This window comes from Protobothrops mucrosquamatus, unplaced genomic scaffold (assembly GCF_001527695.2).
Source record: "Protobothrops mucrosquamatus isolate PMUCROS unplaced genomic scaffold, P.Mucros_1.0 scaffold618, whole genome shotgun sequence".
NCBI classification, from domain to species: domain Eukaryota; kingdom Metazoa; phylum Chordata; class Lepidosauria; order Squamata; family Viperidae; genus Protobothrops; species Protobothrops mucrosquamatus.
In genome coordinates this window covers 630,165-645,078 of record NW_015386914.1, presented here as the reverse complement: position 1 = coordinate 645,078, position 14,914 = coordinate 630,165, and the positions used below count along the sequence as shown (strand labels likewise).

The window sequence follows — 14,914 nt, the reverse complement described above, 5'->3', positions numbered from 1 at the left end:
TCCCGGTCTCCCTTTCTTTGAAAGCCGCTGCTTCGGGTGTGGGAATCAAAGCTGGAGAGCGGAGCGCAGAGGAAGCTGGGCCACCCCTCCCCAACCTAAAGCCCGCGCCAAGAGGGCGGGGAGGTAAGGCATTCTTCGGGCAGCGCAGAACAGCGCCCCCCCCCAACCAAGCCCAGGTCTGCACGACCCTCTTCCGAGGAGACGGGTGACGCTGAGCGAAGTCCTCGCTTGGTACTGGGGGGGGGGGGCTCTCCCTCGGGCCATTGCGCGCGCCTGCCCGCCTGCGCGGTCTCTCCATTTTTACATCTCCCACTCTGCCTCTTTCCCTGCATCTTTAGGGTCGGTCCCAGCAGGGGCTCCCGTGGGGCCGGGAAGTGACCCCCCTGCTGTCGCCGCCGTTTTCCAACCCGGGTGGAGAGCTTGCATCCCAGCGCCCCCCCCCCCGCCTGCCTCTCCTTCTCCAGCGGCGGCAGCAGCGCTTCCCAGCCAGCCGCGTACCCCGCCTCCCTTCCCTCCCTGCCTGCCCGCCTTCCTGCCTGCCCCCGCCCGTGCGCCTTTTACTTTGCAGGGCGCAGAGCCCCCAGCCCATGTGCTCGCCCGGCGTTCCCCTGCGGCGCGCATCACCTCCAGCCCGGGCCAACAGGCACGATGTCAACCACGTCGCACGACCCCTTCTACTCCTCGCCCTTCGGTCCCTTCTACCGGCGCCACACGTCCTACATGGTGCAGCCCGAGTACCGAATCTACGAGATGAACAAGCGGCTGCAGGTTCGCTCCGAGGTGAGTGCGCGCAGCCCGGTCAGCCGCTGCGCCTCGGACCGGCTCCTCTCCAATCTATTTGCGCGGCCCGGTTCGCGGCAACTCCACGCCGCCTAGAAGACCGGGAGGTAGGCGAGGGGCACACCTCCCGGCCAGCTTCGTTCTTTTTCTCGGGCACTCGTGCATCGTCGCAAGATTTCAGCGGCGGGGTTGTGGGGTATTATAGTTGCTTGGGTGCAAGCCCCCCCCCCCATCAACACGCACACGCACGCACTCGCCAGTTGCGTGAATTGGAAGAGGCGACTTGGCCCAACTTGCTGCTGATGGTTAGGGCGGAGGAGCAGAAATGCCCCCGTAAAGCGGGGGCCACATTTTGCCCCCTAGTTCTGCTTTGGACGATCTGATGGCCGGAAATGGGTCGGGGTGTCTCTCCCGGGAGTGTCGCCCAACGCGATTCCCCCTGCTGGTCCCGGAGCAGAAACGGGCGTCCTGGATTTAGCTGAAGTCTCTCTTATACGTGGGGCAAGGAAGGAATTAGGGCCGAACAAGTCTTGCGGAATTCAGTACCTCAGTTACTTTTCTGTCACTTTCCAAGTTTTTCTCTTGGAGAGGTAGTTACATTTTTGTGGTTGGGGAATGGCAAAAGAAAGCCTGGGGTTTGGTTAGGTTGACGGAGGTGTGAGAGTTGTCGAACCAGAGGCTGCCTTGCGGGATATGGGGATCAAGATGTGACCTGCTTTCTGCCTGGTGTCTAAGGAGAATGGCTTAGATCAGGGCTTTTCAACCTTTTCACCCATTGTACCACTTTTAGGATATGGCAATATCCGAGTACCACCAGTCGCCTAGCAAGGTGTCAAAAACTTGACCTTGACCCCAAAAAAGAAAAAAGTGATAAAGTACAGGTAGTCCTCAACTTACAACAGTTCGCTTAATGACTGTTCGAAGTTACAATGGCACTGAAAAAAGTGCCCCCCAAGCCACAGTCGAGCAAGACACCTGCCTGTCCACCCAGTGGCGCTCTTCCTCCTGTCCGAGGTTTCCATTGTTGTGAGCATTTCTATTGAGGATTGGCAGCGGGGGTGGGATGGGGGGTGTTTGGTTTTTATTCCTCCCCATCTGCTGGGTGGTTGCAGCAGGTTTTGGTCACTTCACATGACCCTGGGACACTGTGACCGTCATAAATATGAATCAGTTGCCAAGCATCTGAATGTAAATCACAAGACCCTGGAGAGGCTGCAACATTCCAGCTGATCGACACTTCTTCTGGGCTCAGCAGAAGTGCCAGGATCAGCGCCGGGCTCCAGCTGGAGCCTGGCGCTGATCCTGGTGCTTCCGCTGAGCCCTGACAGCCCCGAAGAAGCGCCGATCAGCTGAAAAGTGGCACTGATCCTGGTGCTTCTGCTGAGCCCTGACATCCCTGCAGCTCCAGCCATCTCTCGCTCAGGCTTGTGCGGTGCTGCCATGGGTTCAGCTCATTCCCCTCCCCCGCTACCACTTTTCTAGGATGGTCGCGTACCACCTGCCAGGTGCCAATGTACCACAGGTGGTACCCGTACCACTGGTTGAAAAGCCCTGGCTTAGATTTCCAGACACTAAAATGGGTTTGTGGGTTTGTTTCCTTTCCAACCTGGTTGTGCTTTCTGTTTAGAATTGTGGGGCTGGTGTCCTCTTCCACTGTGAAGTTGAAGGGAAGTTGACTCACAAATGCTCCTGGAAAATGTTGATTTCAAGGTTTCTCATATTTATACAGCTCCCAAACCAACAGTGTGCTCTGATAGCCATTCCATTTCCGCATCATTTTGGACAATCCTGCTTTCCTGAAATATTTGATAATAAGGAAAGGCTTTGGCATAGCTGCTGATACTTTTCTGCAGATTTTTTACTAGCAGTTCCTAGATCCCCCTTCCACTAGCTTGAGCTTGCAAACTAGATTTTGTGATTTGTGGCAATCCAGCTTGAATTTGGCAACTGATATTTTCCATGATTACAAGATGTTTGTTTTGGAGATGGCTTTCTTTTTACACTAAAGAAAGCTTTGAAAATATATTTACAAAGATTGAAGTTTATTAGCATGAATTGATAAAGATTGTAGTCAATTGAGTTTGTTCCCTGGTTACCCATTGCCTCAGCTGGTGTGCCTGGTTCTTAGGAAGGACAATGCTAAGATCTTTTCCCTGCTTCTTTTGAGTTTTGCAGACTTCTTTAAAACTTTGATGACTTCAAAACTATGTATTTCTGAATTTTAGGTCCACCACTAGTTCTGCTCTTGTACAGGTTCCAATAGAGAGGGAAAATAAACATTCCATCAGCATGTCATCTTCATAAGGAATGAATCTTCACCACAAACATTTATCAGATGTAGGAACTTGGGATCACTGCCCCATTATCTATAAATGGGTTTACTTACAGTCTATGACAGGATTTCCTATCATAATCAGTGTTAAATGTGTGAATAGGATTGAAATGTTTGTCGTTAACATTCTGCATTTGGTAGTTAGTCTTCATAATTACACGTAGCAACTGTGTGTCTTATGGATCAGCAATCAGAATGACTTCCAAACAGGTTAATCTATATTAATCAATGGTATCCAAAGATGGACTGGCCAAACCTTTTCTGACTAACAAATATAATTAATAAGCACAAGAAAGCCTATCACATTAATTGCACCACAAATGATGAAATTTGTTAGTTTGAAAAGTGTGATCAGCGTTCTGATTTTTGGGAACTTACTAAACAAAAATGTTAAAGTGGCCCCATATCAGTTGTCCTCTCAGACAATTTGGCAATTTTGGATGACAAGGTGAGATACTTGTATTAAACATGAATGTGTCTGTACTTTATTGTATTTTCATACAGCATCTTTTGTGAACTTGTCAATGATCTTAAGTATTTAGTCCTGGAAGGTCTTTTCATGCCAGAACTTATGGGATATGATGGTGCCTTAGAACATGTGCAGAATCATAACAACTAACTTTATTTTTTTTTCTTTCCATAACATCTAAATACCTCCTTACAGGACTAATGTGTCAGACACCATTGATTTCTTAAATTCCTAGTGATTTGGGATGGGATGTTTTTCCAACAGTTGCAGCCCTTCTCTGGGCTTGCCTATGGTCCACTCTCCTTGCCCTTGGATCAAGTGGAGTAGGCAGCTGTTCCTCATCAGAGGAGATTGGCTGCCTATTAGCACCACTGCCGGTCAGCAGCCGATCCTCCCCTGTGTCTGTGCAGGCAGGCAGCTAGCTCTCCATCGACCATCTCACCCAATGCCTGAGGGACAGTATCGTCCTCAGCCCCTGGTATGCCTTCCCTGTCGGATGATTCCAGCTCCAATTCTTCCTCCTCCTCCTCTGAACCGGCCTCTTGGGCCATGACACAAAGCCTTAGTAAGACCACACTTGGAATACTGCATCAAGTTCTGGACACCACAATACACAAAAGAATTGGAAAAAGTGCAGAGAAGAACAACAGAAATGATTAGTGGGCTGGAGGCTGAAACATTCCAAGGACGGTTACAGAAATTAGGTATGTCTAATGAAAAGAAGGACTAGGAGTGATATGATATCACTGTTCCAATATTTGAGGGACTCCTACAAAGACAGGGTCAAACTATTTTCCAAAGCACCAAAAGGCAAGAGAAGAAAAAATGGTTGGAAACTAACCCAAGGAGAGAGGAGCAACCTAGAACTAAGGAGAAACTTCTTAACAGTGAGAACCATCAACCAAGCTTGCTTTCAGAAGTTGTGGGTGCTCCAACACTGGAAGCTTTCAAAAAGAGACTGGACAACCAGTTGTCTGAAATGCTATAGGGTCTCCTGTTTGAACTAGAAGACCTCTGAGGTTCCTTCCAACTCTATTATTCTATGTTCTATTTCACCTTGAGTTATTTGTAAAAATAATAAAGGTGAAATAAATAAATAAATTAAAATAAAATAATAAAATAAATATTTAAACTTGACTTTTGTTGACTTCATGAGCACATCCATCAAATGATCTTGGTAACTGTGAAGACAGTTATAACTGTCGTCTTCCAAAACGCTTCCATTTTTCAGGTGGCTTACTGGGCCTATCCATGCAAGTTTCTTCGTAGAATTTTGGAAACTGTCTTTTTTCTTTTCTGCAGAGTTTTTCAGCTCTCTGATTTTGTCTAGGGTTACCATTAACATTCCATACCATTAACATTAACATGGATTAACATTCCCAGGGTTACCAAGCAGGGCTGATCCTACTTAGCTTCAGCACTGATTGAGTAATTGCTGCCCCTGCCAAAGGAAGTCTGGAACACATGACACATACAGTTCTTGGAAGTCTCAAAAGCACCAGATAAATATGAAAGGTCAAGGCTTATTAATCAATAAAAACAAAATCCTAAAATCTTGTTTGTGGTAGAAAAAGTTTCCTGAACCCCATTTTGGGGGCTCTTGTTTCCTGTCTAGCAATAATGGTGTTTCTTTCAAAGATGTGGTGCTAGCAGTAACAAGCTTACCAGGATCAAACTTACCAATAGTAGCATTGAGCTGGATTGACAGATGTTGAGATTTCTGTCAGTCTGAAATAGAAAAAGTCCTTCAAACAGGTCTCTGGCAATATAATGAATTTCACTGGGGGGTGGGGGGGGCAAAGACAGGATGTGGCTGCTGGTCCCCAACAGCATCTGAAATTAAGAGCTCTGGAATTGTGCAGGATTTGTTTCCTGAGTAAATGTGTTTAGAATTAGAGGAACTGTTTACATTTTTCCGCATTTTTCAATTTACATTTGAGTTGGAAGTCAGGCATAAAGTAGAAATCAAAATATTGCTAAATGTTGCAAATGTATGATCTGGGATTTTACTCTGATCATTTTTTTTGTTTCGTCCTCCAAGTGATTGAGACATACCTGTACTTAAATGGAAATTGGAGGACCATCTTTCTTGCCAGGACCAAGTCAGTGTGAATTAAACCCCAATTCCATCCTTACACGATACATTTTTCCCTTTTTATAAAAGAAGCAAGAGCTGTTCTGCACATGATTGTTTTTTACATTTGAGTTATAAGGTGCCTGAAAAATAAAGGAAGAAAAATGGTAATCAAAGCTTTTGAAAAAGTAGTTTAAATCTGAGATTGGAATGTTTTCCCCATGTGTGCTAGTTTTAGCCTATTGAGCTGAAAAGTTTCCTGGTTTGTATCTTTGATTGGAAGTTTCAAAGTTTTACTTTCCCACTCGTGGTCAGGCCACAATCTTGATTTTTTTTTTTTTACCATACCATGTGAATATCCCTGATGTCTAGGGAAAAGGTGAAATCTTAGGAAAGGAGTTGGGTGAGATTCCTACTCTCCATCAACTGAAAACACCCGGTCTGTGTTCTTACGAAGCATCAGTACCAGGGTGACCATAGCTAATTGTGTGAGCCTCCTGTTTGGATGGAGTAAGGCTATGTAGAACTTCAGGCAAAACAGGGAAATGAAAAACATCTCAAGAAAAGGCAGGATTGTAATGAAGAAATTACACGAGTGTATCCATAAAATCCTCAGCAATCAAGAGAAACCTCTCTTTTATCTAATCCCTAGGACAGTGGTTCTCAACCTTTTTAATGCCGCGACCCCAACCGGTCGTAAGTCGAGGACTAAACCGGTCGTAAGTCGAGGACTAAACCGGTCATATGTTGAGGACTAAACCGGTCGTAAGTCGAGGACTACCCAACCGGTCGTAAGTCGAGGACTTTCCCTGCCCGGGAGCGCTGCGCATGCGTGGTTCCACCCCCTGCAGCTGGCAAGCGGCAGAGACGGAGCAGGCTGACCACCAGCTGGCCCAGCCCAAGGGAGGTAAGGCACCCGCCGGAAAAGGGAAAAATGGCAGACAAAAAAAATGGCGGACAGCCTTGCTTGGCGACCCCCACGAAATGGTCGATCGACCCCAAATGGGCTCCCGACCCACAGGTTGAGAAGCACTGCCCTAGGATCTCTTAACTGAATAGACTTGTTCAGAATTACAGTAAATGAGATGATTTTAAATTATATTGGGAAAATGGAAATGTAGAAATAGGGCCCAGAGCTGTAAGATTTTTTTTAAAAAAAGAAATCAAAAGCTGTTGTTCTATCCATCAGTGCACAAGGGACATCTTTAAAGGTTCAGTTCTTTGACCTTCACAATCTGAGATGGACTAGACTTTGTGATCTTAACACTTATGGAACTGGTAGATGTCCGAAGCTTAGGCAGAGGACAGAACTCAGCCAATTTTCCCAAGATACCTCGCGGATGGTTTGGATTAATATTTGGAGAAGAAACCAATAGGAAAATTTGGGATTGTAGTTAAATTGGGGGGGTTGTAGAAAGGAACAATGAATTTCTGAAACCCTGCCCAAAAATGCATGGATACAGAATTATACAGAATAGAATAGAGCTGGAAAGGACCTTGGAGGTCTTCTAGTCCAGCCCTCTGCTCAAGCAGGAGAACCTATATCATTTCAGACAAGTTGACTGTCCAATCTCTTCTTAAAAACCTCCAGGGATGATACCCTCTTCTTTATGGCAGCCCCTCAAATACTGGAATACTGCTATCATGTCACCCCTCTTCTTTTCTTTAGACTAGCCAAACCCAGGTCCTGCAGCTGCTCTTCATATGTTTTAGTCTCCAGGCCTTTGATCATTTTAGTTGCTCTTCTCTGAACTTTTTCCAAAATCTCAACATCTTTTTTGTGATATGGTGACCAAAATTGGTTGCAATATTCCAGGTGTGGCCCTTACTAGGGTTTTATAAAGCGGTACTAATACTTTGCGTAATCTTGATTCTATGCCTCTGTTTATACAACCCAGGATTGTATTAGCTTTTTTGGCTGCTGGCTCATAGTCAAGTGATCGTCCACTAGGAATCCAAAGTCCCTCTCACAGTTACTGTTTTTGAGCCAGGTCTCGCCTAATCTGTACTCATATCTTTGCTTTTCTCCACTTTAAAACTCATTTTTGTTGGATAGGGCCCATTGTCAAGATCTTTTTGAATCCTCGTCTTGAATCTTGCCTTCTGGGGTGTTGGCTATTCCTGCCAGTTTAGTGTCATCTGCAAATTTGATGATTTCCCCTTGTATTCCCTCATCTAAGTCATTGATGAAGATATTGAAGAGTACTAGGCCTAAGACGGAGCCTTGTGGTACCCCACTGCTTACTTCTCTCCATGTGGCTGGAGTGCCATTGAGGACTACTCATTGAGTATGGTTTGTCAGCCAGCTACAGATCCATCTGGTGGTGATGTTGTCTATTCCACCTTTTTCTAGCTTACCAAGGAATAGGTTGTGGTCTACTTTGTCGAATGCCTTACTGAAATGTAAGTGTACTATGTCCACAGCTTCATTGGTCTACTAATTTAGTCACTTTATCAAAGAATGAAATAAGATTGGTTTGGCGTGATCTGTTTTTAACAAGCCCATGCTGGCTACTAGTTATAACTTTGTTTGCTTCTAGTTGTTCTCAGATCTGTTTTTTGATTATGTTTTCTAGGATCTTCCCAGGTTAGACTGATTGGTCTGTAGTTTGATGTTAGACTGATTGGTCTGTAGTTTCCTGGGTCTGTTTTTTTCCCTTTTCTTGAAGATGGGAACCACATCAGTCCTTTTCCAATCCTCAATCCAATTCCTCTGTGCTCCAGGATTTTTGAAAGATATGGTGCAATTGTTCTGAGATAATATCTGCCAGCTCCTTCAGAACTCTGGGATGTAATCTGTCGAGTCCAGGTGATTTATATTTGTCAAGGTCAGATAGATGTTCTCTTACCATTTTCTTGCTTATTTTAATTTTTGTTTCTAGTTTGTCTTTTGCAGTATTTTCTTTGGTATGTTGTGCTATAATTTCTTTTTGTGTGAAGACTGATGCAAAGAATGAGTTAAGCAGCTCTGCTTTTTCCCTACTGCCTGTTATTTCCTTGCCATCTTCTCATTAGTAGACCTACTGTTTCCTTGACATTTTTCTTGTTATTAATAATGTTGAAGGGAGCTTTTTTATTATCCTTGATTTCTGTTGCAAGTCTTTGTTCATTCTGAGCCTTTGCTTTGCTGACTTCATTTTTGCATGTTCTGGCTGTCTGCTGATAATCAGTCTTACTGATGTGTCCCTCTTTCCATTCTTTGTACTTGTCCTTTTTGTCTTTCAGTTTGTCTGAGAAATCTTTGTGCAGCCATGCTGATTTCTTCTTGACTTGTTTTTCTTTTTGAGTGGTATTGTGCTGGACTGGGCTTTATGATCATATTTTTCAGAGTTTCTCACGCTTCTTGAGTTGTTTTCCACTGTAGGATTTTCATCCATGGAATCTTTCCTAGGTTCTCTCTGAGTTTGTAAAATCAGCTCTTTTGAAGTTTAAGACATTGGTTGAATTATTTTCTATTGCTTGTGTTTTCATTATATTGAATTCCAGTATGACGTGGTCACTTTACCCAAGGTTCCAGCAACTTCAACTCCCTCTATACTTCTTCTTTATTAGTAAGAATTAGGTCCAGTATAGGGGGTTTCGTCCCACTAAGATTCTGTAATGCCAACTATGTCATACCCACCCTTGTGTACTATTGCTTCTAGTTCACCCTGTTTGTTCCCCAAGCTTTGAGCATTTGTATATAAGCATTTAAAACTTTTATACCTGTCTGTGGGGATCTTCTGATTGTTGTTTGATTTTTTTTTCTTTTTTCTCATCATTCCCTGCCTCTTTGTTTGATTTGTTTTCTTGAGATTTATGATTGGTTTTGTGTTCTAGACATTCTAAAGATTGGTCACCCTTCCCCCTCAATTTTAGTTTAAAGCCCTTCTAATGAGCTGGATAGGTCACCAGTAGTGGAACTGAGCTTGAGCTGAGCTTCAGGGTATTTTTTCAAAGCCCTGTTCCTCAGCCAGAGTGCTGGTCATTGAATTTGCTCATTGGCTTTTAATTATGTTAGCCACTAAGTTATCAGACATGGCATTTGTAGGTGTGAGAAATTGTACGCATGGAGGAGGAGTTTGTGTAATAGGCTTCTTGGGCAGTTTCTGAGGAAGGAGAGACCACATTCCAGAAAGGAGAGGGAGAGATAAGAGGCAGCACTTCCTTGAACTGGGTTGGAGACTGAGGAAGAGAGATGGGTAGCCTTTCCCTAGAATCTGCCTGAATGTATCCATTAGGGCAGTGATGGCGAACCTTTTAGAGACCGAGTGCTGAAACTGCAACCCAAAACCCACTTATGTATCGTCGGGTGCTGGGTGGGCGTGGCCAATTGGGTGAGTGTGGCCAATTGGGTGGGCGTGGTCCATTGAGTGGGCGTGGCTGTGGTGGTAACGGCAGACTGGGTGGGACTAAAAAGTTCAATCAATCAATTCCAACTTTGTGAGATCTTTTTTTTTCCCCTGCAAGAAGTTGAAATTGATTGAAACTTTTTTTTTGCACACGGCGGGGAGGCCTAAAGCAAAAAGGTTTTATAAAACTCAGCTGAAAGCCTAGGACTGGGGCGACGGTGCGTGTGCCCACAGAGAGGGCTCTGCGTGCCACCTGTGGCATGCGTGCCATAGGTTCGCCACCATGGCATTAGGGTAAGAGTAGAAAGGGTTTAGTCTGGCCAGATTCTGTGTATTGTGTGTAAGCAAAAAGAGAACTGAACTCTGGCTGAATTGCTCTTTGTTATCTTTAGATTAGCTTGAGAGTAGGGAAGGCATGATGTGAATTTGCCTTCATTTGTACAGTGCAGTGCAGAAAGCTTACTTGGTCTTCTCTTGAGAATGGGAGTATCTTCTTATGCTTGAATAACTTAACATTCCTCCACAACTGTATGATTACTGCCCCCCCTTTAACAGTGAATAAAGCCAGGTAAAACGCATTCATGTGCACTTGAATGCTTTAAGCAGAAGAATTCAATATTAAAAAAGTAGTTTGAAATGTTTTAGCTATTAACAGTGATGAAAATGAGTTAAAAGCCTTCATATAATTCAAATGCAATTAAAGCAATGTTCATGAATTGGGTGTCCTCCAAATTCATGGAGCAGTTCTTGCAGGTCTTCGGTCAACACAGCGTTGCTAGGAATTCAGCATCTATATTTGGAGGGTGGGTGACAAAGATAAGTGAAAGCAACTTCAGAAAAGTAATTCTTTATCTTTTCATGTTTTACCAGCTGCCCTTCAAATGTTAATTCCAAAAATATCTCTGGTGATTTACTTTCCTCATGTAACTTTCACATATCATCACCAATCCAGACTCTCCCCTGTTGAAATTGTAATAACATTACAAAATATAAAATTCCACACAGTTTTCTCAGGAGTGTAAATGAAGTACTTAAGCTTCTTTCAGGATTTATATTTTCTAATCTCTCAAACAGCCCTGGGATTCCCATGATCCATCCAAGAACTTTCTATTTGAACTTAGAGTGATGGATTTCAAACAATTAAGGAGCATAAAACATAACATATTCTTTTGAATATGACCAGTAAATGTATACAACCCAAGGTTCATATTTTTTTCTCAAATATTTCTTGATGAATCTGAATACGGACTAAATTTCCAGATTTGAAATATGTAATAAAATTGACAGAATTTAGAAGAGTTTAATCACAGGTAGGTAGGCACGTTAAGTATTGAAGCTTTTAGATTTGCATAAGCAGAACCATAACAAATGTAGAAAATTTGCTTCTAATGATCTTTAGCTAGAACAAAAAGATACTTAGAGATAATCAAGACCCCTTTAGGTGGCAGCACTTTTAAATAAGTGAATCTTTGATTTGAAGGTCCAGACTACAGACAAAAATTACTATGCTGCAGATACACAATAAAAGAAAAATTATGCCTTAAAAAGCAAACAGCATCGAAGAAAAAAATAATATATATTTTCTCCAAGTACTTTGTTAAAGACCTATCTGAAAAAGAAATGGGAGAGGGGGAGAGATAAAAACCAAACAACAATGAAAATTGTAAAGAAATAGTTTGAATGGAACTGAATTTCTTTCCTTTGGTCTTTGTACTCTTAACTATAAGCTCAATCATAATGTATTTCAACACTGTTTCAACACTCAAGGCAGCAGCCAAAGCACTGTGGTCGAAGTTCTGCCCTTATTATGTGCATCCCACATAAACCCCACCCTTTTTAACTGCCTCATATAAACCCTCATTTGTGGATAGCCCCACTAAGGGCCAGGTCCTGGGTCTATGAGCATGAGTGCTTGTGTATGTATGTGCTTTATCTTTTACAAAGATAAAAGACAAGTATGAAAAGAAAAAAGGGAAAAAAGAAAAAAGTGCAGAAATCAATACAGTAAAAGATTATTCAATTAACAAGTCAGGAAAAGGAAGCGATGTCTGACCTTCTCCAGCACAGGAGATGGAGAATCCACCAATGGGTTTTCTCTGTCTGCCTGCTCTTGAGACCAAGTTAGCCAAACTTGACACGCCCCCTGTTGCTAGGGGATCCCAGTCTTGACTTGGTCTCAAGTTCTTGAAGACGTGTCAGGTTGGGCTCTCAGATTTTAGATTACATTTAGCAGGTCAGAGATCCATTGGTGAATTCTCCTTGCCTCAACCATTTCTCTTTAGCATACAGGTCAGTTATTCCTTCCTTGAGTTTCCCCAAACTGCTTTCACAGGAGCACTGGGATCAGTGCTGCCTCAAAGCGGCCGATTTGAGGCTTGGGGGGGGGGGAGTTGCTGCAGCTTCCCCGTTCCTTTTCCCCAGGGCTCTGGGGAAATTCCCCTCAAACAGACCTGTCCTTTCTGCGCAGCACTCAGTGTTGCCGTTCCAATCGTCTCTCTCCTCACCTCTCAATCATTGAGTCCTTCGGAGGCTGCTTCTAATGGCCCTAAAGTCACGGCCGCCATTTTGGTTGCCGTCAAGGCACCAATTTCAAATGGAACCTCATTTTTTCCTCTGAATTGAAAGACCTACAGACAGCTGCCCCTGCCTTGCCTTTTTAAACAGCTCGGCTCATAGAAGGACTCCTGGCTCCTCTGCGGAGCTCTGAGCTTGGCAAGGACCACGTAGATCGTAGCGGCCGCCATTTTGGGAGGTGCCACGCGGTCCCTCTTCTAGGCCGCACGGGAGCCCTGACTTACTGACTTACTGACGGGCGTTCTAATGTGCCTTACAGGCCTTTATCAGTTCACGGAGGCCGTTTTCGGTTTGCAGGAGCATACTCTTTCTGACCCCAGTCTTTACTGCAAAACTAGCAGGTTTGGGGGAAGAGCTCCTGGGTCCACCGCGAAGCTCCGGGCCTCCCCAGGGATCCCTCGCGGCGGCGCATGGTGCCATTTTGGACAACGAGGCAGCCTTTTTCTCAAGGCAATAGAATCAGGACCATAGGATTAGCGCCCGTTGCCTCTCAGGGCTATCAGGCATTCTGTCCTCATCAGCAGAGGTCAAACGGTTCACCTAACCAGGCCACCAATTTGACCCTGTCAGCTACTCTTACTAGGCCTTTTTCCCAGGTCCTCTGTGCCCTTCATTGGGCTTTCTGGTGCACTTTGACTGTCCACCTAAGGCTTCCAGGCAGAGCCCATAGTGGGCCCCAACCGTGCCTTCGGCCTCATCTCCACGGCCGTGACCCCCACCCCAGAGAGACTTACTTACCTGGTCAGGGGAGCAGTCCATATTCTCTGCTCCAATCACTCTTCCTACCAACTGCTTGCCTGCCAGAGCTCCCCCTCAGTTTCCCTGAGATAGCTCAACCCAGGATGGAGGATTCCATGGTACCTCAAACCATGAGCACCGCCTCCCCATCCTCAAATCACGGCTGGCACAAAACCTCCAAACAGGAGGCAGCAGGCAAGCTGAAGGACAAGGCGAAGGCCATCCTCAAAAAGCCTTCAAAGTTGGCGGAGAAGCAAGCCAGCCGTAGGCACCAGGCTCTGGAGAAGGAGTTCTCCAGAGCGCAGATGCAGACCAGAGCAGAGATGGATCAGTTAGTGGTCCCTGATTTTGACCTCCCTTTGGGCCCCTCTACCTCTGCTCAGGGCGTGTGGTCCATGGCGGAGACCCCCACCACCACACACAGCCCCTCTTCTGTGTCAGCCCAACTCGCAGCTGCCCAACCACCGACATTTCTATCACAGGTTCCAAATTTGGGCCCTGAGGCCACCTTCACCCCAATGGCAGCCGGGCTAAGGGGGCCAGAACCCAGGGACATCCTCTCCGACGGCCACCTTGAGGCCCTGATCTCTAGGGTAGTGGACCGTGGTCTTGCGGCAAGGTCTTATCACTTACCCGGGCAGGTGGCTACGACATCTGTACTTCCACCTTATGTTCCTCCAGCAGAGGTTTCCGTATACCAGGAACCCCCATCTCCCGCCCATTCCTCAATTAGTGATGCCTCATCCCCGACGGGATATGACCAGCCGGACTTTCCTTTATCTGAGGAGGAGGAACTCCCCCCAGACCTCCACCTGGAGATCTGTTCAACCCGGCTCTCTTCCTTCCCTTACTGCGTAAGGCCACCACGACACCCAATATAGGGTCTGATCAGTTCCCTCAGCCACAAGCCATGTCTGATTCGAGCCTGAATCCGGTGTTCTTCGAAACTGTGACAGCCCAACACCATGTCCCCTGCCCTTCCATCTTCCTTAAGGGAGTTAAGAAGCAATGGGTGTCCCCAGCTTCTTTCTCCTCCATGGGATTTACAGACAAGTTATTTAATACTTCTCCAGACCTGATGGATGCTCTGGAGGTGCCAAAACTGGACGAGGCCTGGACCCCTCTGGTGTCTTCCACCGCGGTCTCAGGGGACATGGCCGAGGCACTTAAGGCAGAGGACAGGAAATGGGACTTGACCTTTTGCAAGACCCATCAGTCAGCCGAGTGGGCAATTATGGCTCCGTCAGCTTCAGGCCAGACTTCCGAGGACATACGGATCCATCAGGACCTAAACAAAATGGTTGCAGCGATGGAGTATGCGTCGGATGCAACCCTACAATTGGCCAACTTTGCCTCTAGGTCCATAGCTTCCAATGTTATTATTATTATTATTACTTTAATTTATACCCCGCCCTTTTCCCGAGGGACTCAGGGCGGCTTACAGGTAAATAAAAACAGAGCTATACAATAAATATTTAAAAGCCAAATTAAAATATATATTAATTAACCTGTATTAGAAAAATTATAAAATCCCTTTAAAATCCCTATAAAATCCCCCCCTAGGCCAATCCCGCTTGATGGAAAAGCCATGTCTTGAGGGCACGGCGGAAGGAGGG

The 14,914-nt window shown here is 45.3% G+C and overlaps 1 protein-coding gene across 2 annotated transcripts in view; it reads left to right on the top strand.

Annotated features, from left to right (window-relative positions):
• Positions 1-648: 648 nt before the first annotated feature.
• Positions 649-14,914, top strand: part of LDB2 (LIM domain binding 2) — a 337,481-nt gene continuing 323,215 nt past the window's right edge. For both annotated transcript variants that reach the window (XM_015817658.1, XM_015817657.1), the window contains exon 1: positions 649-780. In XM_015817658.1, the coding sequence (XP_015673144.1) occupies positions 649-780 (132 nt within the window). The remainder of the gene's footprint in view (positions 781-14,914) is intronic.